Source organism: Malaclemys terrapin, chromosome 9, assembly GCF_027887155.1.
Source record: "Malaclemys terrapin pileata isolate rMalTer1 chromosome 9, rMalTer1.hap1, whole genome shotgun sequence".
NCBI lineage: Eukaryota > Metazoa > Chordata > Testudines > Emydidae > Malaclemys > Malaclemys terrapin.
Window position 1 is genome coordinate 19599966 of NC_071513.1, and position 24577 is coordinate 19624542.

At 44.4% G+C, this 24577-nt stretch overlaps 1 protein-coding gene across 1 annotated transcript; it reads right to left on the bottom strand.

Moving 5' to 3' along the window:
* Positions 1–2424: 2424 nt before the first annotated feature.
* PGK1 (phosphoglycerate kinase 1) lies at positions 2425–24562 on the bottom strand. Its single transcript, XM_054040131.1, has 11 exons — positions 24431–24562; positions 19264–19314; positions 17158–17313; positions 16905–17049; positions 14850–14953; positions 11959–12078; positions 7818–7932; positions 6923–7102; positions 5890–6067; positions 5500–5598; positions 2425–2892 (listed from the first exon to the last, which is right to left on the bottom strand). Exons 1-11 carry the CDS (start codon positions 24493–24495, stop codon positions 2852–2854), a joined length of 1254 nt encoding a protein of 417 aa, XP_053896106.1. The 5' UTR covers positions 24496–24562; the 3' UTR covers positions 2425–2851.
* Positions 24563–24577: the final 15 nt, after the last annotated feature.

A 24577-nucleotide genomic window follows, 5' to 3' on the forward strand; every position in this document is an offset into this window, starting at 1 on the left:
AGGGTTTCCTCAAACTTGTTCATAATCCAGGCCATATTTTAACATTCTCATGGATGGTGCCCTTTTTCTTTACAAGTACATGATATTCTTGTGGCAACTACTGCAATTGCTTGCATGGAATAGTGATGTTACAGGAAATTTTTTAATGTAGTTGTCTTAAGTGGATCCAGTAGCTGAAAAAGAGCAGACTGGGGTGGAGGCAGAGGGTTGCATTTATAAATGCAAACATTAGAGGTGTTCAAACAAAAACAAAAACAAAAAAAAAAAAAGGCAATTTTTTCATAACCAGCTCTCCCAAAGCATGTGTGAAATTCAACTCAGCCAAGCTGTAAAGAAAGTGTTCTTGTCTGTGTAGACAGATGTCAGAGGACAGTGTTTTAGGCCCAAGTACCTATACCTGCAAAAACTTGTTTTGTTTACACAGATAAGAGAAAGTCGTGTTAGATCACCTTTACCTAACAGTAATATTTCACAAGTTACTGCTGTAGCATCTACAGTCTGAACAATCCATGGAGAGTCCAGTAGGAGTCAGTCTAGTAAGAAGCTAATTAGATGTTTGCTTACAGCATTTACGTTTCAGTCCAAAAGGCACATAAGGTACCAAGCTCCCACATCTCATGGATACAAGATATGTCCCAGAAGCCAGAGCATATGCCATCTCCCTTCCGCCCAGTATTTTTTTCTGTTGAAGACTGGATATTTTAGAACACTGTCGCTAAATGTCCTGTACTGGGAAGCTCTTAGGAGTCTCCTCAGCTGCTACATCCTGTTATGTAACAGCAGTTCTCAAACTTTAGCAACCCAAGGACCCCCATTTTGATTTAAAATTTTCAGGGACCCCCAAGCTCTGCTACTCAGCCCCTGCCCTATTCCTACCCCTTCTCTGAAGCACTGCCCCCGCTCACTCCATCCCCCCACTCCTTCCATCATTCGCTCTCCCCCACCCTCACTCCATTCCCCCTCCCTCCATCGCTCTCCCCCACTCTCACTCGCTTTCGTCACGCTAGGGTAGGGGGTTGGGGCGCAGGAGGGGGTGCAGAGTGTGGGCTCTGAGAGGGAGTTCGGGTGTGGGGAGCAGGCTCTGGGCTGGGGCAATGGGTTGGGGCGTGGGCTCCAGCCAGGCAGCGCTTACCTCGGGTGGCTCCCAAAACCTCCAGCACAGCCCTTTGGCAGCGGTTCCTAGGCAGGGGATGGGGGGGGTGTCAGGGGTCTCCGTGCACACAGTTAGCTCCCATTGGTTGCAGTTCCTGGCCAATAGGAGCTAAGATGACCAGACAGCAAATGTGAAAAATCGGGACGGGGGAGGGTGGTAATAGGAGCCTATATAAGAAAAAGACCCCAAAAATCAGGACTGTCCCTATAAAATCAGGATATCTGCCAACCCTAATGAGAGCTGTGGAGTCAGCACTTGGGATGGGGAGGCAGCACATGGAGGCCCCCTACTCTGCCGCTCAGGGACACGCTGGCAGCTTCCAGCACTGCGAAGCTGGGGCAGGCAAGGGAGCCTACCTTAGCTGTGCTGCGCCATCAGATTTTTAGCATGCAGGAGGCTCTGAGAGGGAGGGGGAGGAGTTGATCAGTGGGGCTTGCAGACCCCCAGGGGTACCCTCGGGGACCCCCGGGGGTCCACAGATCCCGGTTTGTGAAATGATGTAACAAGTTTAGAACAAGCGGGGAGAGGGGGAGATGGAGGAGGGGTTCTTTTATTTTAAATTTATTCTCTTTAAAATGCAGTTTCTATGATTGCTACCCAATTATCCTCTAGCCATGGTTATAGGATCTCGGATAAGAATTTCAGCTAAGCCACACTTAGTGCTTTTATAATTGCTTCCCATAAGAGTTTGAAAGGAAGTTGATTCTCAGAGTGAGCCTTTGTTTCTTCCTTTGTTTCGCTTGTGTTTGCATGCATGCAGGAGAGGGAAGAGAACGCTTATTCAAATTCTATTTACCTAACTTTCAGGGATTCCTAGATTTCTAGTATAGCCAAACTGGATTTATCAATCATATCAGCTAAATGAGCTGATTTTTCAGATTTGCAAGTGCTTATCCATGTCTGAAATTTTCATCCTAATCTGTTATCTGAAATTAATTTTAGCTCTTATTTTATCAAATAGTGCAGAAGTTCTGGCATACCAGTATATATGCTGATTTTTTAGGGTAAGGTCCTGTTCTTGCCCTGATAACATAATCTGGCATCTGCAAGTGCTTCAAAGCAATGAGCATCATGCCATGAAAAAATCAGTTTCAAGAGTATATATTAGGATGCTTATAATTCCAAACACTTGGACAGCCTGAAAATGCATTTTAGAAGACTGCAATACATTAGCACAAAAGGGAAAAAACCCAAACAATATGAAGCATAGCTTTAGATGAGTGTGTTCTTGTGCAGGTGACCAACTCTGTGAAGGAAGGAACACATACCAATTGGTTAGCACTGACATTTATTCAGCAGCTATTACAGTCAATCTCAAAAACAAATTGTTTTTGAACTGTGTCAAGTGACAAAAAACAGCTGCTAAAAACACTGATAAAGCTTACCGCAGCAATCTATTTTGAGAAACAGACATTTAATAAGGGTTAATCTCTTTAAAAGGCAAAATATAAATATATACACTCTAAATTAACACCACCAATTTAACGCACTACATTAGTTCAAGTGGGATAACAGTGGACAAATCCACATCATGTAAACTGTAGACTCAAGCCATCTCGGTTGTCATCTTCTCATACTACCATCTAATTTCGGTTTACATTCTGTGATCTGCCTCTTGCAGAGATGAGATACAGAAGCGCAGCAGTGTTGATGGTTAGGGGCTGTGCACAGGAACATACTGGGGAAGTGTTCTGTCCATTACACATTGCTCAGAGCATTCACACCAGGAAGAACTTTACCTGTTAGCAATTTAAAAACCCAAGGAAAAAGTTAGGTTTACTTAAAAAAAAAATAAAAATCTAGGTTTAACCTAGTGTCTTGGAACATTTTAACAATCAGTCACAACTGAGCTGCAAGAGGACACTAACCCCATATACCGCTGTTAATTTTTGTAGCCATTAGTATTATACTTAGCTGCTTTATATGAGCAAACACATATTAAAGCGCCAATGAACATTTGATACACAACTGTATTCATATGAAAACAGAAAATCCCTTTACATAAAAGTTTAAAAGTCAAGATTCTTCTGCACAATTAACATGACTTGTACAATTCTATCCAAGTCCCTCTTATGGACTAATCCAAAGCTCACTGAATTCAATGGAAAGACTCCCATTGACTGCAATGGGCTTTGGATATGGCTGTTAATGCTGTTCCATATTTTTGAATCATAGGTGACCTGGAAATGGAAAGGATTTTGTGGGGAGTTAATATTACAAGCCTTTTTTTTTTTTTTTTTTTAAAGAATTACTTGTGTTAAATACCAAATTATTGAAGTACAGGATTTTTTTTTTTTTTTTTTTTTTTTCAAAAAAATCTAATTTTTCATTGTTTATGCCATTTTACTCCTGCACCTCATTCGGTTTGGATGATGAAAATAGACTATTTGTTTTCACTTTTGTTGAGTCGCTCTTATTCTTATGCTGTAGTACAATGCTGCAATAGCTGATTTTTAAGGAGCTCACTAGTGTTCTCAACACAAAAGTTACTTTAATTTTGAAAACGTATTTCTAATCTGTTAGGGGTTTATTAAGTTTAAAGAGACTGTACACACAAAACCTAAATTTGGGCCAAAACTAAACAACTTTGTCCTTTCAAGTCAGCCAGCTGCATAGCGCCCCTTCTAGCAGTTTGCATTCTTTCCCTTCACCATTACTCCCTAGGCAACAGAAACAAAAGCCCTGTCTAGCATACAACTGCTGAACTGCACTACTGTCTATTGTGGCTTCTCTTTTATACAGTATGTGACAGCACTAGAGAATTTACACATATTGGAAAACAGCTAATTATCAGAGAAATGAAAACCCATTTACAGTACAATGCAGCCCCCAAATTTACTAGTATAGAGTTATAAGTGACCACTAGAGGGCACCTTAAAACTAGTGGTTAATTTAAAAGGATGTTCTAAAGCAGGGGTCTCAAACACGGCTCTTCCCTGCGGCCTGGCAAGCTCCCCCCCGCACCCCCCCGTTACTTCCTGTTGCCACCAAACTCCCCTCACCCCTGCCCCCCGAGTTCTTTTATGTGGCAGCTAAGCTCCCCGGGCGCTGCTCCCCAATGTTTGGGGCCGGGTCTCTCCCCTGGCCCCGCCTGCCGCCCCCACGCACCTCCCCCGAGTGTCACCCGGCCTCACTTGCTGCCCCCTCACCGCCAGAGCCTGCAGCTCCCGCTGACTCCCGTTCTGCCGGTTTCTGGCATCACCTGTTGCTGCAGGGTCCTAGTGCCCACCTCCACTAAGGCCAGGGCAGGCTGCCCTACCCCTGCCCATCTGCCCTAGTCCTGAGCCTCTCCAATGCCCCAAACCCCTCATCCCCAGCCCCACAGCCCTCACCCCCTCCTATCCCCAAATTCCATCCCAGAGCCTGCACCCAGCACCCAAACTCTATCCCAGAGTCTGCACCCCAGGCCTCCTCCCCCATCCAAACTCCCTCCCAGAGCCTTAGGCAAGTGGGGGTGGAATTGGGGGTGGGGGAGCAGGTTCTGGGCACCACCAAAATTTCCACAAACCTGCCACCCATGGAAGAAGCAGAGCAGGGGTGGAGTGATGGTACAGCCCAGTGCAGTGGGGGGGGGGAGGGAGACTTTATTGAGTGTATATATTTTATTAAAACCGCTTGTAGGAGGAGGTGGAGAAGAGACGGGGCAGGGGTGGGGCCTCATGGAAGGGGTGGAGTGGGGGCGGGGCCAGGGGCAGCGAGCAGGGGTGTCAGTGATGCAGCCCTTGGGCCAATGCACTAGTCCTCATGTGGCCCTCATGGTCATTTGAGTTTGAGACCCCTGTTCTAAAGCTACTGTAAGTTTTGGCTAGAAGTACAGACTACTCAGCCTTTTTACACAGGTTGCTTTATGAAACCCTTTAAAGAACTATTACAAGGAATAACTAACTATGCTTGGTGTTAGCATCTGAGACAAAGCCTCTCAGTATGTTTACATTTTCCTTTTCTTTTCTTTTTTTTTTTTTTAAAATGGGGGTGTGCAGGGGAGAAAGCAAAAAGCATGACCGGGAGTTTAAAAAAATAAGGCCAGCACTTAAAATAGTCCGTTCTAGTTTCTACTGATCCATTTCTGCCCCTTCTGGAATGAGAAACTCTGTTTTTGGAATAGTATTGGAAGAAAAGAGGAAAGGAAAGGGAGTAGAGTAAGGAAGGAAAGAATTATTTAAAATACAAGTCACTAGGTATCTCAAAGGTAGTGACAAAGCACGTCCTGTGGCTAGTGAAATACAAGGGACACATTACACTACTGTGTGACCACAAAGTAAGCCCCAGCCTCGCTGAGAACAGGCAGATCTACTGCCCCTCCCGCCTCAGTTTCTGAACTAGATTAACAGAAGAAAAGAAGTTACCCTCTAGAAGTTCCAAGCTGGCACCACCTCCGGTGCTGACATGGCTGACTTTATCCTCGGTGTTCCATTTAGCGCAGGCAGTAGCAGTGTCTCCACCACCTGTTTAACAAGGCAAATTAATTATAGATAGAAGGAAATTTAAGTTCATCCAACTAAGAGAAAGCTGGCAAGGAAGAGCGTGCTCTTCCCTGCAAGGCTATGTGTCAGCCGAGTCCACCGCAGAAGTGTGCGCAGCATCCTTCAAGGCCATACTTGCTGCCAGAGCAGAACTGAACATTCCCTTAAGGAAGGGCATGAGATTTTACAATCACTTAATAACTTGATGCCAGCAAACAGCAGCTTTTCCATTGGAATTTAAGAGGGGAAAAATGTATCTCCACAAAATCTTACCAATAATGCTGATGCAACCCTGGCCAGTAACTTCCACCACTTTATCCATCAGCGCTTTGGTTGCTTTGGCAAACTTCTCCCACTCAAATACACCAACTGGACCATTCCACACAATTTGCTTGGCCCTGCCCACAGCTTCCACAAACTTCTTAGTACTTTCAGGACCACAATCCAAGCCCTAACACAGGTAAGAGAACATGGATGCAATTACTATATAGCTTCATCAGAAATCACCCACATATAGGTGGCTAAAAAATAAATAAATATAACACTCACTAAATCAGAGATTCCTGCACCACCTCTTAGTCATATCAACCTGACAGGTGCTAGCCACAGTCTGAAAAACACTGTCACCTCCTTGGGACAAGGACCAGTGGACTTGTTTATAATGCAGTAAGCTCACTGTTGGTGCAGGAACAGCAACAGACTGGATAAGAGGTGAGAGCTTTTTCCCCCTACCCATGCAGCGAATATTGAGGAACTGTTGCTGCTATATGGTGAAGCCTGCTGTGGTATCTCTCTTATTATGAACAGTCATTTTAAAAGAAAGTTAAAGCACTCAGAGCCTTGGAGATGAGCCTTTACCATTCAGAATAAGTCTAAATACAGAAATTGCTCAACCCCTATTCTAGGCAGAACCCCTCTGATCTGAAATCTGAAGGTTTTAAAGGGAATTTTATTTTATTTTTATCTTAGGATCAGAAAAGTTACTCAAGCTTTATACTTAAAAATGCAAGACAAGCCACATATTTTCACAACTTATTTGGTCAATATACACTAAAGAACCTGCACAGAATCTTAGACAAGATGCACATCTTCTCCCCAGAGTACTTTCCCTAGTCTTTATTTCTTAGTGAGACTGGAAATAAGGTGTCCATTTTTAACAGGAAGGTTACTTAACCATTAAAAAAATGCTCCAGTTCAAAAGAATTATTTTGGGGAAGATTTATGGCTTGTGCTATTCAGGAGGTCAGACTAGATGATTACAATGGTCCCTTCTGGCCTTGGAATCTATGACTCTTATTACACCTACCATCCAGCCAGCAGGGATCCCCGAGGCCACAGTGGCTTCCCCACTTTGCGCATTCTCATCAAATTTATCTGCAGTAATAAAGTCAACGGGCAGAGTGATCCTCACACCATTCTTCTCAGCCTTGGCCATCAGGTCCTTGATGATCTTTGATCCCTCTTCATCAAACAGAGAATTGCCAATCTAGAGGAGGAAGAGCACAGTGGGATATTTGAAAATAATTTATTTCAGCTTTCAATCAGTATGGAGGGGTTGCTATGGATTTACCAAAGCAACATGGAAAGCTTATTTTGAGGCTCCAAAGGGCAATCTACATTATGATAAAAAACTTGTGGCACCAAGTCTCAGAGCCCAGGCTACAGACCGAACTCATGGAGTCTCAGAGCCCAGGCTACAGACCGAACTCAAGTGTCTAAACTGCAGTTGTATAGCCCAACACCCCGAGTCCCACAAGCCCAAGTCGATTTGCTAGCCATAGCAGTGCCATGGGTCTTTTATTGCAGTGGAGATATACCCTAATATGCGCTTTGAGAGGGGAAATTCACCCCTGGGCAGAGGCTCAGCACGAGTTCTATGCCCCACAGAATTCCTTTTCTGAGGGCCGACACTTGATGCCTAGCCCTTGTTGCTGGCTTTCTGTACAGGGCTGAGCTTCGCCCGAGGTCTAAAGTACTTAATTTCAAAACATTATTCATTCCCCGACAGCATTCAGACCTCAGCAATAGGCACTCATAATGCTGGCAGATTGAGACCAATCAGTAGTACATTTGTTCTCCAGTTAGATTATGAACTTTCAGTTCTGAACTCCAGGAGAAGGGAGAGAGAATGATCTAGTGCAAGCATCTTTACATCTGGCCTCCCTCTTGCTCCCCCTAAAATAGAACTGCTGGTTTCATACCTCCATGTTGTTGAGTACTTTGAGGAAAGTGAAAGCCATTCCACCACCAATGATCATCTCATTGACTTGATCCAACATGTTATTGATGAGCTGAATCTTATCCTGAACTTTAGCGCTGGTGGGAGGAGAGAGAAAGAGAAAGCAAGTAATATAGAAAGACATCACATCACTATTTGAGCAGGATTTATTTGATTTAAGCAGTGCATTTTTGCTGGATCTCTGTACCTTTCAGGAGGTGACAACATGCAAGACAGAGCCATTTTAGCTACCCAAGAATTGCAACACTCAGCCTGATATGCTCCAGGCTTTACATCTCAAGGCGGTCTTGCAGCAGCTGGTATAATAAAATCAGGAAGTAAAACAACAACAGCACTGGAAGCAACTCCTAGGAGATATTTATACAGCGATATGAAAATATTAAGTGCTGAATATCACCTATTCAAGCCTCACCACACCCATGTAGCGGCTACAATTCCCATTTTACAAACTGGGGAGAAAAAGTGACACTTGCCAAGCTTCCCAGCAAGATAGCAACAGCTCAATTGGTGGGCAAGTTTTGTAGGGTACACAGGGCCAAAGAGCAACCTAGAAACCAGGTCATATAGAAGTCCCACGCCCTGTGCAGCCAGCAGCAGTCCCAGGCTGGAAGAAGGTGCACGTGATAAGAACATTCAAAACGATAGGGTCTAAATTAGCTGTTACCACTCAAGCAAGAGACCTTGGAGTCATCGTGCATAGTTCTCTGACAACATTTGCTCAGAGTGCAGCAGCAGTCAAAAATGCTAACAGAATGTTAGGAACTATTAGGAAAGGGAAAGAGAAGAAGACAGTAAATAGCATGTCACTATATAAATCCATGGTACGCCCACACCTTGAATGCTGCATGCAGTTTTGGTCACCCCATCTCAAAAAATACATTAGAAACAGAAAAAGTATATAGAAGGGCAACAAAAATGACTACGGGTATGGAACAGCTTCCATATGAGGAGAGATTAAAAAGACTGGGACTTTCTGGCTTGGAAAAGAGACTAAGAGGGGGATATAATATACATCTATAAAATCATGAATCGTGTGGAGAAAGTGAATATGGAAGTGTTATTTACCCCTTCATATATCACAAGAACTAAGGGTCACCCAATGAAGTTACAGACAGGAGGTTTAAAACTAACAAAAGGAAGTATTTCTTCACACAACACAGTCAATCTGTGGAACTGGTTCCCAGGGGAGGTTGTGAAAGTCAAAACTATAACTGGGTTCAAAAAAGAATTACATAAGTTCGTGGAGGAGGACCGGACCATCAATAGCTATTAGTAAGGCTACGTTTTAGTCACGGGTATTTTTAATAAAAGTCGCAGACTGTCATGGGCAGTAAACAAAAATTCACGGCCCATGGCCTGTCCCCATGACTTTTACTAAAAATACCCATGGGGGCGGGTGGCGCACAGTCCAGGATCCCAGCTGGTGCTGGGGCGGGGGGGTCAGGAGTGTGGCCAGTGGCACGCAGCCCAGGACTCCCCTTGTGCTTTGGGGGTCAGGGAAGGGGTTGGCGGGGCCGGCAGGCTCCCTTCCTGGCTCCAGGCCTCCCCCTCCCAGCAGCAGAGTTTGGGTGTGGGAAGGGACAGGAGGTTGGAGCACCAGAGTGCCAGCTTCGCAGCTCCCATTGGCCGGGAGCCCCCCAGGTAAGCACCGCCCAGAGCCCACTTCACACTGTCCCCTCCCACACTCAAACTCTGCTGCTGAGGGGGGAGCTGAAGCCGGTTTGCACCGGTTTGTGGGAACCGGTTGTTAAATTTAGAAGCCGGTTTAGAACCGGTTGTAAAGGGGTGGGCAAACTACGTGGCCCGCGGGACCGTCCTGTCCAGCCCACCTGAGCTCCCAGCTGGGGAGGCTCCCCCGGCCCCTCCCCCACCTTCCCCCCCTCTCGCAGAGCCTCAGTGGGGCTGCGAGCTCCAGCGGGCCGTGCAGCATCGATACACGCTGCCCTGAGCAGCATGGTAAGAGGGCCAGGCCGGGGCTGGGAGGAGGGGTTGGATAAGGGGCAGGGAGCGGTTGGAAGAGGCAGAGGTTCTGGGGGGGGGGGGGGGGGGGGGCGATCACGGGACGAGGAATGGGGGGGGGGGGATAGGCGTGGGAGTTCCGGGGGTCTGTTGGTGGATGGGGTCGGGGCAGTCAGGGGACAGGGAGCGGGGCGAGTTGGGTAGGGGGTGGGGCAGTCGGGGGCAGGACATGGGTGGGGAGGCACATGGGACTTGTACTCATCGGGCGGTTCCCTACCGGGTCTTCAGTGGCAGTTCGGCGGCAGGTCCTTCACTCGCTCCGGATCTGAAGGACCCGCCGCCCAAGTGCCGTCAAAAACCCAGAGTGAAGACCCCCCCCCTCCAACCGAAGTGTCGCCGAGGACCCGGTAGGGAACTGGTTATTAGGATTTTGGGAGCTCATCACTGGGGGGAGGGGCGACGCTGTGGCCCGAGACTGCCCCAGCAGCGACTGGTGCGTCTGGCACAGGAGCTGCATAAGCTGCCTCTGAGCCAGCTACCTCTGGCCAATGCAGAAGTCACAGAATCTGTGACCTCCGTGACAATCTCACAGCCTTAGCTATTAGCCAAGACAGTCAGGGATGCAACCTCATGCAGTGGTGTCCCTAAGCCTCTGACTGCCAGACACTGGGACTGGATGACAGGAGATGGATCACTTGATGACTTCCCTGTTCTATTGGTTTCCTTGAAAGCATCCAGCATCAACCACTGCCAGAAGACAGGACACTGGGCTACATGGACCATTAGTGTGACCCAGTACAGCCATTCTTATGGTCTTATTGGCAGTGTGATCTCTGATTTCACCAACAACCTTGATGTTCTGATAATCCAGCCATTCAACATGCTCCTCGAGCAGGAGCTTCCACTAGAGAAACAAAGCGCTGCTCCCTTTAATTCTGAAAGACCCATTCAGACCAAATGCTGCCATTGGTGTTGTGCGTGCAGCTCCTGCCAGTCTAGGAGAGCGGTATGTGCATATAACAGAAGGCAAGATGTGACTCTAAGATTCTGAAGGGTGTCAATAAATGCAGCATTGCGGAGTGTTGCGAAGCCCAGGTCATGTTATGAAGAATGAACAATGGAAATTTGAGCTTTTTATATTCTATAAATAAAACAAACTGAGTATTTCTTAGGTAACAGGTTACATTTATGGGCAGAATGAGGAGAGGAATAAATCATATTCTCTTTTACTTAATAATCATGTCTTACTGGACCACAAGAGGCTATGCAAAGTCCAAGGCTCATATCACTTAGCCAGGTGTCTACATTATGTTTTTATTCATTCCTCAGGATCAAAAAGGACTCTGGCAGAGCCACCATGCTGATCTGAAAAGCGCGCACACATACCACAAGAATGAGCAACACATGGGGAGATTACTCCTAGTTACTCAACAGATTTCCCCCCAGGGGAAGTCTTTGTACATTAATTGCCTGTAAAGAGCTGAAGTGAATCTAGCTACAGTAGGTCACAGTTGCATAATGACAGGTAGTGTCAACTTACATAGAGACATGCTGAGTTTGCATTAGGTTTGTACTCTGAACCCCAGTAGAAAGGTCGCTAACTGACAGCTCTTCTGGTTCATTTGCACAGCATAATGCTGCTGGCTAAGGCTGTGTCTACACTGCCACTTTCAGCGCTAAAACTTTAGTCATTCTGGGGTGTGAAAAAACACCCGAGTGACAAAAAATTTAGCGCTAAAAGCACCAGTATAGACAGCGCTTTACCCCTTGTTCGGGGTGGTGGTTGTTTTTTTTTTTAAAATCGCCGGGGGCAAAAGCATGTCTACATTGCCCACGTCACAGCACAGCCACAGCCGCACTGTAATGTGAGCAGTGCAGACATACCCTTATTCTGATTAGGGCAGCTAAAAAACTAGTATAGTAGTAAAATAGAGCCTGCCAGCAACACTGGAGTAGACAGGGCCAGTCAGCTCCTCTGTAGGGTGTGAATTACATGGGACTCAAGATGTACATACCATTTTTTGGTTAGGAAGAAAACAATTCTTGTTCACAACACAAACTCGTAGAACTGTTAATTCACTAACACTGAAGTGGGTGTACATTAAAAGGAAACAGTGCACGTAAGATACACTCTTGGCTCTTACCCTCCAAGGATTGCCAAGAAGGGCCTCTCTGGACTCTCCAGAGCCTTTGCAAAGTAATCCAGTTCTTTCTTCATCAGGAAGCCAGCAGCTTTCTGAGGCAGATTAACGCCTACCATGGAGCTGTGGAATCAAAAGGGGGGGGGGGGGGAGAAGAGGGGGAGAAAAGAGTTCTGTAATCTGTATCAGAGCCATCCAACAGCAAAATCCTAACATTCCTAGTGCCAGGGGACCTTTAATGGTCACAGCAGCGTACGTTAACCCTTTATTCAGACGCAATAATAATAGCAACAGCAGCAAGAGATCTGTATGAAAGCAATGACCACACATGCGTCTAATCTTACTATGTTTAGTGTTCTGCAGATAGCTCAGGGAATTTTTGCATGGACCGTTTGACATGCAAGGGCCAACATCTGAAATTCTGGGGTGGGAATAACAAAAATAAAAACAGATTCATCTTCACATAGCCCTGGATTATGAAATAAAGCTGGGCAAGCAGGCCCTCCCTGGAGTTTGTGCATGTATATTTGCACACCCCACACATGTGCATGTCTGCTGAACTAAGTTTAAACCTTTAGGGCAAAGGATAACAATTACAGAGTTATTTGCCTGATGGCTAGGACTTCTCTAGACTAAGTGATTTAACTATGTCTGATCTTTCACTACTTGTCTTCAAGGGAAACTTAAATAAATCTGCTAGATACCAAAACACCATGGACTTAACAGGGACACTGATTTTTGGCTCATTACAAAAATTTGTAACACACTCACACTGCCTGTTACCCTTAAATTGCCCACTTCAAACTCTTTATGCATAACAATCTAACCCCCAATTGCCCACTCAGTTTCAAGTGACCATTTCCAACATACATTATCCCTTTTGCTTAATAATCTGTCTGAACTTTTATTTGGCCAGACCCTCCACTTCTTTCTCCAGACCTGAAGAAGAGCTCTCAAAAGCTTGTACCTTCCACCAACAGAAGTTGGTCCAATAAAAGGCCTCACCCATTTTGTCTCTCAAGTGATTTAAGTTTCAATAGCCTAAAAGTCAGTTGAAAGTTCATATGCTTGCCAATTCTTATAAGAGGTAAACTCTAAACTACAAAATGAACAGGACTCGACTATACTTTAGCTAGGTTAAATTCAGCCATTTGCTCAGAAAGGGTGCATGGTTATGGGTAAAAGCTCCATAGACTATGTCATTCAAGACTAAACTTAGTTAGATGACAATGGAACTAGGGATTTCTCAGCATACATCCAAAAATAATGTCACAAGGCTATTGAAGGTAAAGCTGTATGTACATTTCCCACACGGTGGGAAGCTCAAATTAGCAGGTCTTTGGCACCTGGAAAGATATGGGAGCAAATTATTAAACAATGAATGTGTAAGCACCTAGAGGATAATAGGGTTACAAGGAACAGCCAGTATGGATTTGTCAAGAACAAATCATGCCAACCTAGTTTCCCTCTTTCAGAGGATTACTGGCCTAGTGGATAAGGAGAAAGGAGTAGATATATCTTGATTTTAGTAAGGCTTTTGACACATCCCATATAACATTCTCATAAGCAAAACAAAAACATGCAGTCCAGATGAAATTACTATAAGGTGGGTGCACAACTAGGTGAAAGACCATGCTCAATGGTTCACTGTCAAACGGGGAGAACATATCAAGTGGGGTTCTACAGGGGTCAGTCCTGGGTCAAGTACAGTCAATATTTAAACTTAGAAAATGGAAAGAAGAGTACGCTTCTAAGATATGTGGATAATACCGAGCTGGGAGAGATTGCAAGCACTCTGGAGGATAGGGCTAGAATTCAAAACAAACTTGACAAACTGGAGAACTGGTCTGAAATCCACAAGACGAAATTCAATGAAGACGAGCACAAAGTACTTCACTTTGGAAGGGGGGAAAAAAAAAAATCAAATGCACAAACACAAAATGGGGAATAACTGGTTATGCAGTAATATTACTGAACAAGATCTGGGGATTATACTGGATCACAAATTGAATATGAATCAGTGTGATGCAGATATAAAAAAAGCTAATATCATTCTGGAGTGCACTAATAGAAGTGTTGTGTGTAAGACACAGGAGGTAATTGTTCTGCTCTACTCAGTACTGGTGAGGCCTCAACTGGAGTACTGTGTCCAAATCTGGGTGCCACACTTTAAGATGTCAAATGGGGCAGAGTTCATAGGAGTGCAACAAAAATGAGAAAAGCTTTAGAAAATCTGGCCTCTGGGGAAAGGTTAAAAAACTAGGCAGGTTTAGTCCTGAGAACAGAAGATGGAGGGGCAACCTGAGAACAGTCATCTTCAGGCATGTTAAGGGCTGTTATAAAGAAAACTGCCCTCCATGTCCACTGAAAATGGGGAAAGTAATACTGGGCTGAATCTGCAACAAGGGAGATTTAGGTTAGATATTAGGAAAAACTTTCTAGCCATTAGGGTAGTTAAGCACTGGAATAAGCTTCCACAGGAGGTTGTGGAATCCCCATCATTGGAGGTTTTTAACAACAGATTAGACAAACACTTGTCAAGGAAGGTCTAGATTTATTGGATCCTGCCTCAGCACAGGAGGCTCGGTCTTACATTTCTATGATTCTATATTTGGATCCCCCCAATCACATCCCAACAGGCTTCATTTCCCTGAAGATTTATATCCATTTTTGAACGACTAGGGGTACTCAACATGCAAATGTCAAACTGGTTGATTTCAGCAAGAACTGCATCAGAGTTGAGTTGCAGTTGCTAATCTGAAAATCCTTTGCAGTGCTGTTCAGGATACCTTCCTACAATAAAAGACCAGGACTAAGCTAACTCGCGTATCCAGAGTGAATCCAAAGGACAGACATCATTCTGTAACACTGCCTGTAGAAGGTGGTTAACGTACCTGTGAGCTCGGTGGGCAGTTCCAAAAGCATCATTGACATAAACATCTCCCAGTTTAGAAAGAGATGCTCTGAAAGCATCCACCTTTGCAGGCTCAGCCTTGATCTGAGGGGATAAAGAGACAAGTTTGTGTTACTTAGTTATAATATGAACCAGGAGTTCTGCAACGAATAAGTGCAAAGCAGACTCAATTGTTCATTTTGGGTCTACAAATCCAACTACTGAAAGGAGGAATCATCTGAGAAGCTTGTTAGTACCCATGACCTAGAAGACAGCTTTTTGATACTGGTCAGGACTTCTCAGCCTCTTTTCCAGCCCAACCATTGGCAACAAGAGATTTAAACTGGATTTAGTATTCATGACAGACACACACCATTTTGCTCTTGTGGGCTGAGAAGAAGGGAAGCCAAAAAAGAATTTCAGAATTTAGACTAATGCTAGCAGTAGTCCCCTAGTCTCCCAAGTTGAGCAATTTAAGTGCTTCTCTTAGAGCCAATAATAGCTAGAAGCAGAACAGGAGATGGATCTAGATGTAGGTATCACTGCAGATTGATGGGCTTATAAGCTTCAGAGATTTCCCATCATGTTCAGTGTGCACCAGAAATTATCATTAGCTCCACAGGGCCACAGATTAGTAATATCTCTGTTACTGCAGCATCTATTTTCAATCTGTTGGGACAAAAACCAAGCCAGCCACATCCTCGTTTACTGTCACACTCCATTGTCTGTGTCCCTGTTGATATGCTACAGCATGTAGTCAGCCAGTTAGAGACCTGAAAGTAAGTCGGAACAAGTACAGACAATTATTTCTTTAGGAAGAAAACGAGTCTGTCCCTCTCCGTATAAGACCTATTGTCTTCCAAGAGTTAAGTTGTGGCAAGAAATATCAGCCATTCATGGTTTCTTAGTACCCATAACGGGAGCACCCTCTCTTCAGAGGCTCACTTGCACTCCAGGCTATTTTTTCTAAGCTACAGAGTCTTGTGTGTCAGGCTATAAAGGGCACCGTACTGTACATCAGCATTCCACTCCATGCACTGTATCTGAAGGGAGCCAAAGCCTGCCTGGCTAATGGGGTCACCAACGCTAAGAAAAGAAACCATCCGAGAGCAAGTGTTCTTCCTGACCTTCAAGAAAATGTCAGAGGTACAAGGCAGCACAGACCCTGTATGGCTGCTGATGGGAAAGCAGCCTTATTCAAGGTATTTCAGAGTGCTGGTACAATACAGTGGTTAAACATCCCATTAGTACACCCTAGAAATAAGACTGAAATAGACACATGGTTCTCACAGTTACAAAGAGGCAATAAATTCTCTCCTTCCATACTATATTTTCTCCCGTTCACATCCCAAAATAAAAACTCTTCAGCTGCAGCCAGTAGCCTCCCCATAACCCTTTGCTCCGCTCCTCCCTTTATAACAGTGCCAGCTACTGCACCTTCATCCCAAGTTCCTGGCATCAACAGCATCATCTTTCAATTTTTTACCTGTCAATATGGTCACTTAATATCATAATGTTTACATATGAGCAGTGTGTTCTCTAAGGAAGTTGTGTATTTTTTGCTCTAGTCATCAGATGCTTTTAACCTGCCAGGAAGTTGTCAGATTAGCTAGTAATATTAAAAGCAATACACTAACATGTCCAATCATTTCAGATGAGTGGATTATTTTATTCCAAACTGTAAAAGGAAAAAAAACCCCTCCTGTCCATCAAGAAAGCTTCAGGACCAGGTGGCTAGTTTTTACACCACACCTATCACCACAGTATGCAGTGGCAAATCCAGAACACAGCTACTAACCAAGCATCTGGTCATTCCCCTACTAAATTCTTTTGCATTTCCACAGTGGCCTCAAGCAAGCAGAGCCACATAGTGTTTTATGTGGGATCGTATGAGTGCCTTTCCCACTGGCATTTGGAGAGTAAATGCTGCCAGCTATATCAGAGTCTTTCTAAACACATTCTATAAAATATCCCACACAGCCCCTTGTCACTCCTGCTTGCCCTATAATAGCGAATAAGGGAGAGACACAACTGAGTTAAAAATGAGATGTTTCACCTTGTTTCCTGAAGCATCTTTCCCTTTCCCTTCTTCTTCTACATGGAATCGGAGGTTTTCCAAGAGGATGATGGAGCCAGTTGGAGGATCAGCACAGGCCTTCTCCACCTCTGGACCCACACAGTCTTTCAGAAACAAGACCTTCCTGGAAGCACGAGTCAAGACACACAGATGCATCTAATGTCAACATCTTTTCTTAGAAGATCCATTTATAGTGAGAGTCTGCATAAACTGAACAGCTATCATACTTTACCTGCCAATCAATGCTTCAAGTTCTCCAACCACTGGTGCCAAGGAGAATTTGTCAGGCATCGGGACTCCATCAGGTCGACCCAGATGACTCATCAGAACCACAGATTTGGCACCATGATCCAAGCAGTGCTTGATGCTAGGGATAGCTGCCTTGATTCTGCAACCACAAAGAAAGTGACAGAAGAGAAGTTGGTAAGGGGTTCAATTTGAGCTCCCAGAGAACTGGGCTTGTTGGCTATTAAGCACAGGAAGCAGACTCTTCGAGGCATATCTGCTAGGAATCACCTCTAACAGAAATAAGGGCAAGCTGAAGAGAGAAACAGCAGAAATAGGTTCTCATCTGAACAACTTGCAAGACATTATTAATGAGGGGGAAGTCCACCACAGTTTTCCCTCAGATATTTGTAAAATCCATCCTTATTCTCAAAACACAGCACAGCATTACCAACAATCCTATACCATATGGGATATCAAGCCCCTCCATAGGTCTGCAACAGGCACTGGTTATAATGATTAGTATGGTGTATGTTAACATCCAGGAGCCCATAAGATAGATCTTTGCACGTGGAGATTATCCAGTAGCATGCACTCAACAGCAGCAATGGCACTGTGGGGAGCTTCAGGAGCGCACTGGTATAACTCTGACATGTTCAGACTCAATTCATCTTGCAACCAAACAGCTTCAAAAACAGTAAGTACATCTGCACTACTAGATTTCCTAACCATTTTTCAGTAGCTGGACTGCTGCTATCTTCTACTGTAGACAGGGCACGGGAATTTTATATACATCATCTAACCCTGGAAGTTGTTCATGGTTAGACCACCAGCAGACACTGCACCTTACAGAAACTAGCACCCACCCAATTGTTGCCCTAGAAGCTGAACCAATAGAGTCAGAGTTTAAGGCCAAAAAGGACCAACAGATCATTTAGTTTAGCCTGACCTCCAGTATGTCACTGGCCACCAACATCACCCTGCACCTGCACACTAAATCCAATAGCCGAAATGTGACCAAAATATTATAGCCCACAGGAAACTATGATGTGCCCCCGACCGAAAACAGGAGAGACCGAGGTACAGCAGAGCCCAAGGCCATCACAGTGGCAGAGAAATGATTAAGCAAGATATGCCCAGATAATCCTGGCAAGTGACCTGAACCCATACACTATTGGGGGGGGTAGGGGGGGTTTGCCTTCCTCAAGGTCCCTGTCAATCTGACCTGGGGAAAATTCCTTCCGATCCCACACATTCCGATCAATTAGACCCTGAGCATGTGAGCAAGAGCCAACAGAGAAGCACCTGGAAAAGAGGATACCCGGTCCCATCTCCAGCCATGGCTATCCTGATGCTTCAGAGGAAGGGATTCCCCCTTCCCCCACAAATACATTCCCTTCCTAATCCCTGCAGGTGGCCGGTAGTAATGGTGGGAAATTTTAGCAAAAATATACTTGTGTAAACAAGGCTAGTATCGGTCTATAGGTGCCGGAACAGTTACAAGGACAAGCAAAACAACTAACCATTTGATCTTAATGTCCCTAACAACTGTTTCCCTGATTAGAAAGAATTAAAATCCCATCTGCACCAACTGGGGTGGACCAAAATGACATATGGCACGTTTTGCACATAGGTTGTCCCCTTCTAGATCCGCAAAATAATCATTTTCAAAACCCTGATGGGGTTGTATGAGAGGAGAGGTGCCTTTGGCACCCCATGTCAACTCTAGCAGATTCTCACATGAGGATACAGCCAGCGAAAAACAATTTCTTGACAGTCATAACATTGCAACCATGCTTAGCATGGAAACAAAGGCTTTGGTCTCTGCTAGGGAATTTTTTTTTATGAATGTCCCACCATTGCTAACACCAACAGTTGCTAATCTGATCTCTAGTATAGATAGTTTGCTGACAGCCACAGGCATTTTTAATAATGTTTCGGAGTTAGGCTTTCTCCAGGACAATTTAGATGACGTGGTGGTAGCAGCTGGTGGCCTAACCACACTAACACGTTAGCAATGATGGACACCACTGGAGCTGAACCGTATAGAATATGTCCTTAGTATAGACAGGGCCATCACGGCTTCTACTTGTATTTTAAAGAGGAGTCTTACCTTTGGTTGTTTGTTATTTTGTTGTTCTTCATTGGAACATTGAAATCAACCCTAAAAGTAAAGAAAAAAAGTTTTAAGCTCACTTGCAAAAACTGATTTCCTTTAAAAAGAGGTTGGGAACTTGCTGATCAAAGGGCTGATTAAGAAAGCAATTCTGGAGCTCACTGAAGTTAGTGCAAGGTTTTCAGTTCTACCCTAATATACAGCAGGTCCCAACATGAAACTGGTATGTGATTGAAAACATCGTAATAGTGAGGTCACAGTAGCCAGGATGTAGAAGGCAAGAAAAGAAAAGAAAAAAGCTACATTAAATCTTTTCTTATGGAGTCAATGGATGCTGCCACTTGTGAGTAAACATTAGTATCCATGAAAATTACATTGTTATAAGAGAAAGAAAAAGAGCATGGAAGCTTAAGGTAAATTAAAGCATGTCATTTACAAAGGGAGGGAAGAGAAGCACCGTGTTTAGTTATAAAAAATCATGAACATTGTTAAAAGAACCATGCGATGTGACTACAGATAAAGGCATGACCACATCGGAGCCAGGAAAAAAAGGACAGCAAAATTATGCAATATTTAACTTTGCATTGACAGTCTTGCAGCATTAGAGCCCAACGGCAAGCCTTCCATAAAGCTGACTCCCATAGGTCTGATGGTTTGATATCAACACGAGTACTATATGCACGATCAGGCCCCATGATATGAAACCCCAACGACACGGTTTATTCTCAATGGGTAAGAAAAAGCTTTATGAAAGATCAGCTAGTTTCTTGCTCTTTGGAAGTCGCTATGGAGACTCCTCCACTGAAGTGGAGGAAGGCACAAGTAAAGAGGGAGATGTTCAAAGACAAATGGCAAGTTAGGTGCCTAGCTTCCAATGACTTCAATGGAAATTAGGCACCTTTGAAAATTGCTCTAAAAACTCCATTTCTCCAGCAGGATGCCAAGATTTACTTTCCACTTCTCTCAGAATCTTCCAGACCCACCAGTTAGTCATAAAGCATCTTCTTTTAAAAAAAACACGTATTTATTATCTCTGCCTGTCTCTGCAGTCAGCCTGAAATAGCAGCTTTGAATGGTGTGTCCTTCCCTATTCATCTCAGTGTGTTAACTTTGAAGCCTATTGTTTACATTTATGTGGTAAACACTGCTTACAATTTTATTACTGATCAAGTCACACAACAGTCATCCCTCCTTCTTACTAGGACCTCCGTTTTGTGAGTAGCATCATGTTCTGGTAAAGCAACTGGGCAGGGCTTGGAAGAGTACCATTACTTTCTCCTCCCTGCGCAATTTAGACTCACTCTGGCACCCGCTGAAAAGGTAAGTTGATGCTCAGCTACTGAGCTGCTGTGAAAGATGAACTGGCTCTGCACACTGCAGTTCTTCAGCTAAGTCAGCAGCAAAAATAAAACATCCTTAGGAAACCACATCCCCAGAACAGTTAGGGCCAGGGGCCTTAATACTGCAGGATAAAGAGAGGGAAGAAAATAAAACAATCCTGGTTACTCCATCAGGGTGAGAGTGCTGGAAAACAGAAGGATTTCATGAAGTATTCCAGATATTGCCTGCAACTCTGATCTCTTCCATTTATTCTATATGCACTCATGTCTTTCAATCACAGGATTTTCAAAGCAGAGACCTGTGATTTTTGTTGGTGAACTGTACTGTGCACTTAATTATCCCTAGTCTTTCTGTGGATTTGGAGGGTAATTTCCCAGCAGCACATTGGCCAGGTGGTGAGAGGAAAGGGAGGCGTTTCTGCCATTTCTGTCTAGCATACTAGTACCCATAAGCTAAGGCGTGACAGGAAGTTGTGTTGCATAATAACTGAAGGCAGAACTTATTCACAGGATGCCAGAATGACAGAGAATGTTAGAACTTAATGAGAAGAAATCTCTCTTTGGTTTTACTTTGAGCAATTCTGATAGGAAAATGTTGCTGAAGCATGACAACTAATGAGAAAAGCCTTTTAATTTGGGGGAAAACAGTAACTTTTACTCTGACTGTATAACAGCATCTGGATGAGTAAATGAGATATTACCTTGGAGTTTGTGTGTCATAAGACTATGAAAAGGTCCCAAAATCCAACAGGCTGCATGCATTTTTCTCTGCAGTATGCTTTAGTAAAAAATGCACAAGGCCAGAGCTTTAAAAGCTGCCAGCAAAATAGGAGTAGCTGAGCAGAAAGAATTGAACTGGCAGCCCAGTTCAATTAGTACAACAGACTAATTAAAAAACAAAAACAAAGAATATGCACCATAACACTGTTTTACAATCACGAGGCAAATGAACAATTTGCTTAGCAAAGTCTCCAGTCCACCCTTGCCTCCCTCTGCAGCCTTACAGCTAATAGACAAAGAAATCCAATTGCTCCTTAAACGGAATAAATGCAAGACTAATGGAAGTCACTAAACCACCAGTTTTGCTTAGGTCCCCTGCTCTTTGGCATTAGCACTGAAAGATAGGTGGACTATCTATACAAATACGAAAATTACCCGAGTGAACAGGAGTAAAAAAATTGTTAAATTCAGTATCAATTAGAAGACAAGCTGATTCTTTTCAGGGAAACGGGCTTCAGACAAAAAAAACAGATCAACCCTGACATCTTGGCTGCACTTTTGTATTTCTGTTTAGCAGCCTGCATTATGGTACAGATACATTTCAAAAATTAGCAGCAATACTGTGTTAGAAGGATGGTAATCAAGCAAAAACTAAAGTGAGTTTAGGAACTATTTGGGTGACTTGAAGTATTTCACCTCAGATGATGAATGCATATCACTCTGCAGACTTTGGACAGTAGATTGATTGCCTCGACCCCACAATTCAGAGGGGAAAGACTTTTAAAGCCTTTGGTACAGCAGACATAGATAGGAGAGACTAAGTACAGGTACCAAGCTAAATTGGTAAATATGCAAGCCTTTGATCAAATGAGTCAATTTTCTTCATAAGGTACCAACTGAACCACTTTTAAAATAATGTTATTTCTTAAATCACAGCAGTTAATAATGGAGACCCTCTGATTTTACTAGATTCTATCACCCGGTCCATCTTCTGCCAATGCAGGGTTGTTCCCTAAAACACATCACAAGAAAAACTGGTCAAATAGCAAGTAGTTAAAGAGATAAGACTGAAATTCTTGTTCTTCTGTATTTGGGAAATGAACTAGGATGCATTTTGGGTCATTAAAGGATTTTCTCTGGTTGAGTTTATTCTGTCCATCTGGCAATACCAGACTCCCGATAGCCAAAAACTTGCTGAATTACTTCACGGGGGGAAAAAGTCATTTTTACAGATTAGGAGCAGGCACAAAGGAAGTTAGTGGTATGGCCATTACATTACACCTGCCACTCATGCACCAAATTAAGTGGTATGCACTTGTTATGCTCAGATGACCTTGGGAAAAAGCCTTTGCCCTAGAAAAAACAAAATCTAAAGCTTACCTGCATGCAGATGTGCCCCAAAGCACTAGTGCACCAAAAGAGTTCACAGTGCCTAGTGTACCAATTCCCAAGTCAGGCTTAAAATTGATTTCTATAAAGGCCAACTGAATTTCCTGTTTAAGGGTCTGATATTGGGAGGTGCAATGCACCAACAATTCAATGAGACTCTAGTTACGCTAACAGGAATCACCTTATTCAGTTAATAGCAATTACTTTATTTTCAGTTGTTTATTGGAACAACTGGCCTAGTTTAAAGGGGGGGAAGGGGTATTAAGTAAATAGCAGTACATTTATAGCCTGAAATTTCAGTCCCCTGGGTAAGTAGTGGAAGATCTATACATGTTCCTATGTCAGAATGGATATTCAGAGACATCAGAGGACTATCCCATAAACTTTTGCCAGGTGAACTCACATCCGTGCCTGTCCATCATAAACTTTCCTAAAAGAAAACATCTATTTCATTCCATCTTATTCCGATCAGAATTCACATTATTCCATTGCCAGGCTGATAAAGTGCATTTAAAGAAAAGCCACAGAAAAAACTTTGTTGGACTAATTAAAAAAAAAAAAAGTGTGCAGATGATTGCCTGCTGGTTAAACGGGATACATGTTTAAGCAGACCGGTGCAATGCATGTCAAACCCCCATGAACAGTTTGAGTGAAAATTAGACCTAATTTTATTTTTCAAAAATGTCCTCATACAGTTTGAAATGCCTCCTGGATACAATTGTAACGAAGACGAAGACGAAGAAGAAGACGAAGAAGAAGAAACTCTATCCACCTTTCCTAAAGCCGATCCCACTGGGTGTGTGTCACAATCACAGACACACACCGCACCGCATGCCCTGCAGAGGAGTTGCTCACTGATGCATCACTCACACAAGCTGCGGCAGTTTCACGAAGCTGGGCCCAAGGAAAATATGAAGCAACACGTGGTTGCTAGATTGGGGGGGCTAGGATTTTTTTTTTTTAAATGTCCTGCCTTTTTAGGAACGTGGACTGAGATCATTAGAATAAATCCCTGAAATTCACTGGGTCGCTAATTGGACACAGTCCTTTTACTGATTTTTGGCACACTCATGAGGGTAACATTAAAATAAAAAAAAAGGAGCATGAAGAACGACTCGCTGCTGCTAGCTCTTGTGCTACCTGATGCCTTATGTAAAGCTCCAGTTGCTGGAGTCCTAAGATTCTCATTTTCATTTTAAAAAAAGAGAGAGAGAGAGAGAGAGAGAGAGAGAATGAGAGTTTCTGGCCCTCGCGGCTGTGGAGAAAACCTGGAAAACGTGCCCCGAGCCCATGGGAAAAGCTGAAACCCCGGAACCCAAAAGAAGAGAGAATCCGGATTCTGTATTTCAGAAGCTCATGATTTCTGATCCAGTGTCCTGGGGGGAGGGCGCGGTTGACTCCTGATTTCTGAATGCCCGGCTGGGCTGGGCGAGTGACATTACCAGGGCTTCTCCTGCCTGAAGGCAGCCGGCGGGAGGGAGGGAGGGAGGGGAGGAGGCCGGCCGCAGTCACCCTGCCCGGGAGCAGGCGCGCACAGCAGAGACCCGGTCTCACACCTGGGCCGGCCGGCACGCGGCGCGCACGGTGGTTCTCCCTCATCCAAGCGGGCCCCACTCGCTCCCTGCCCCCGGGGCCCTGCCGCCCGGGCCGCAGCCGGCTCCGACGCCCTGCCCAGCGCGCGGAGCACCGGGGCGGCGCCCAGCCCGGCTCCTCACCTCATGATCACCCGCTTGCCCTTCACATCCACCTTGTCCAAGGTGAGCTTGGTGGAGAGAGACATTGTGCCCGCAGCCGGCTCCGTCCTGTCCTGCCCGAGATCCGCCGCCTGCTGCTCTGCTCGGCGCCTAGGTCACCCCGGCGCG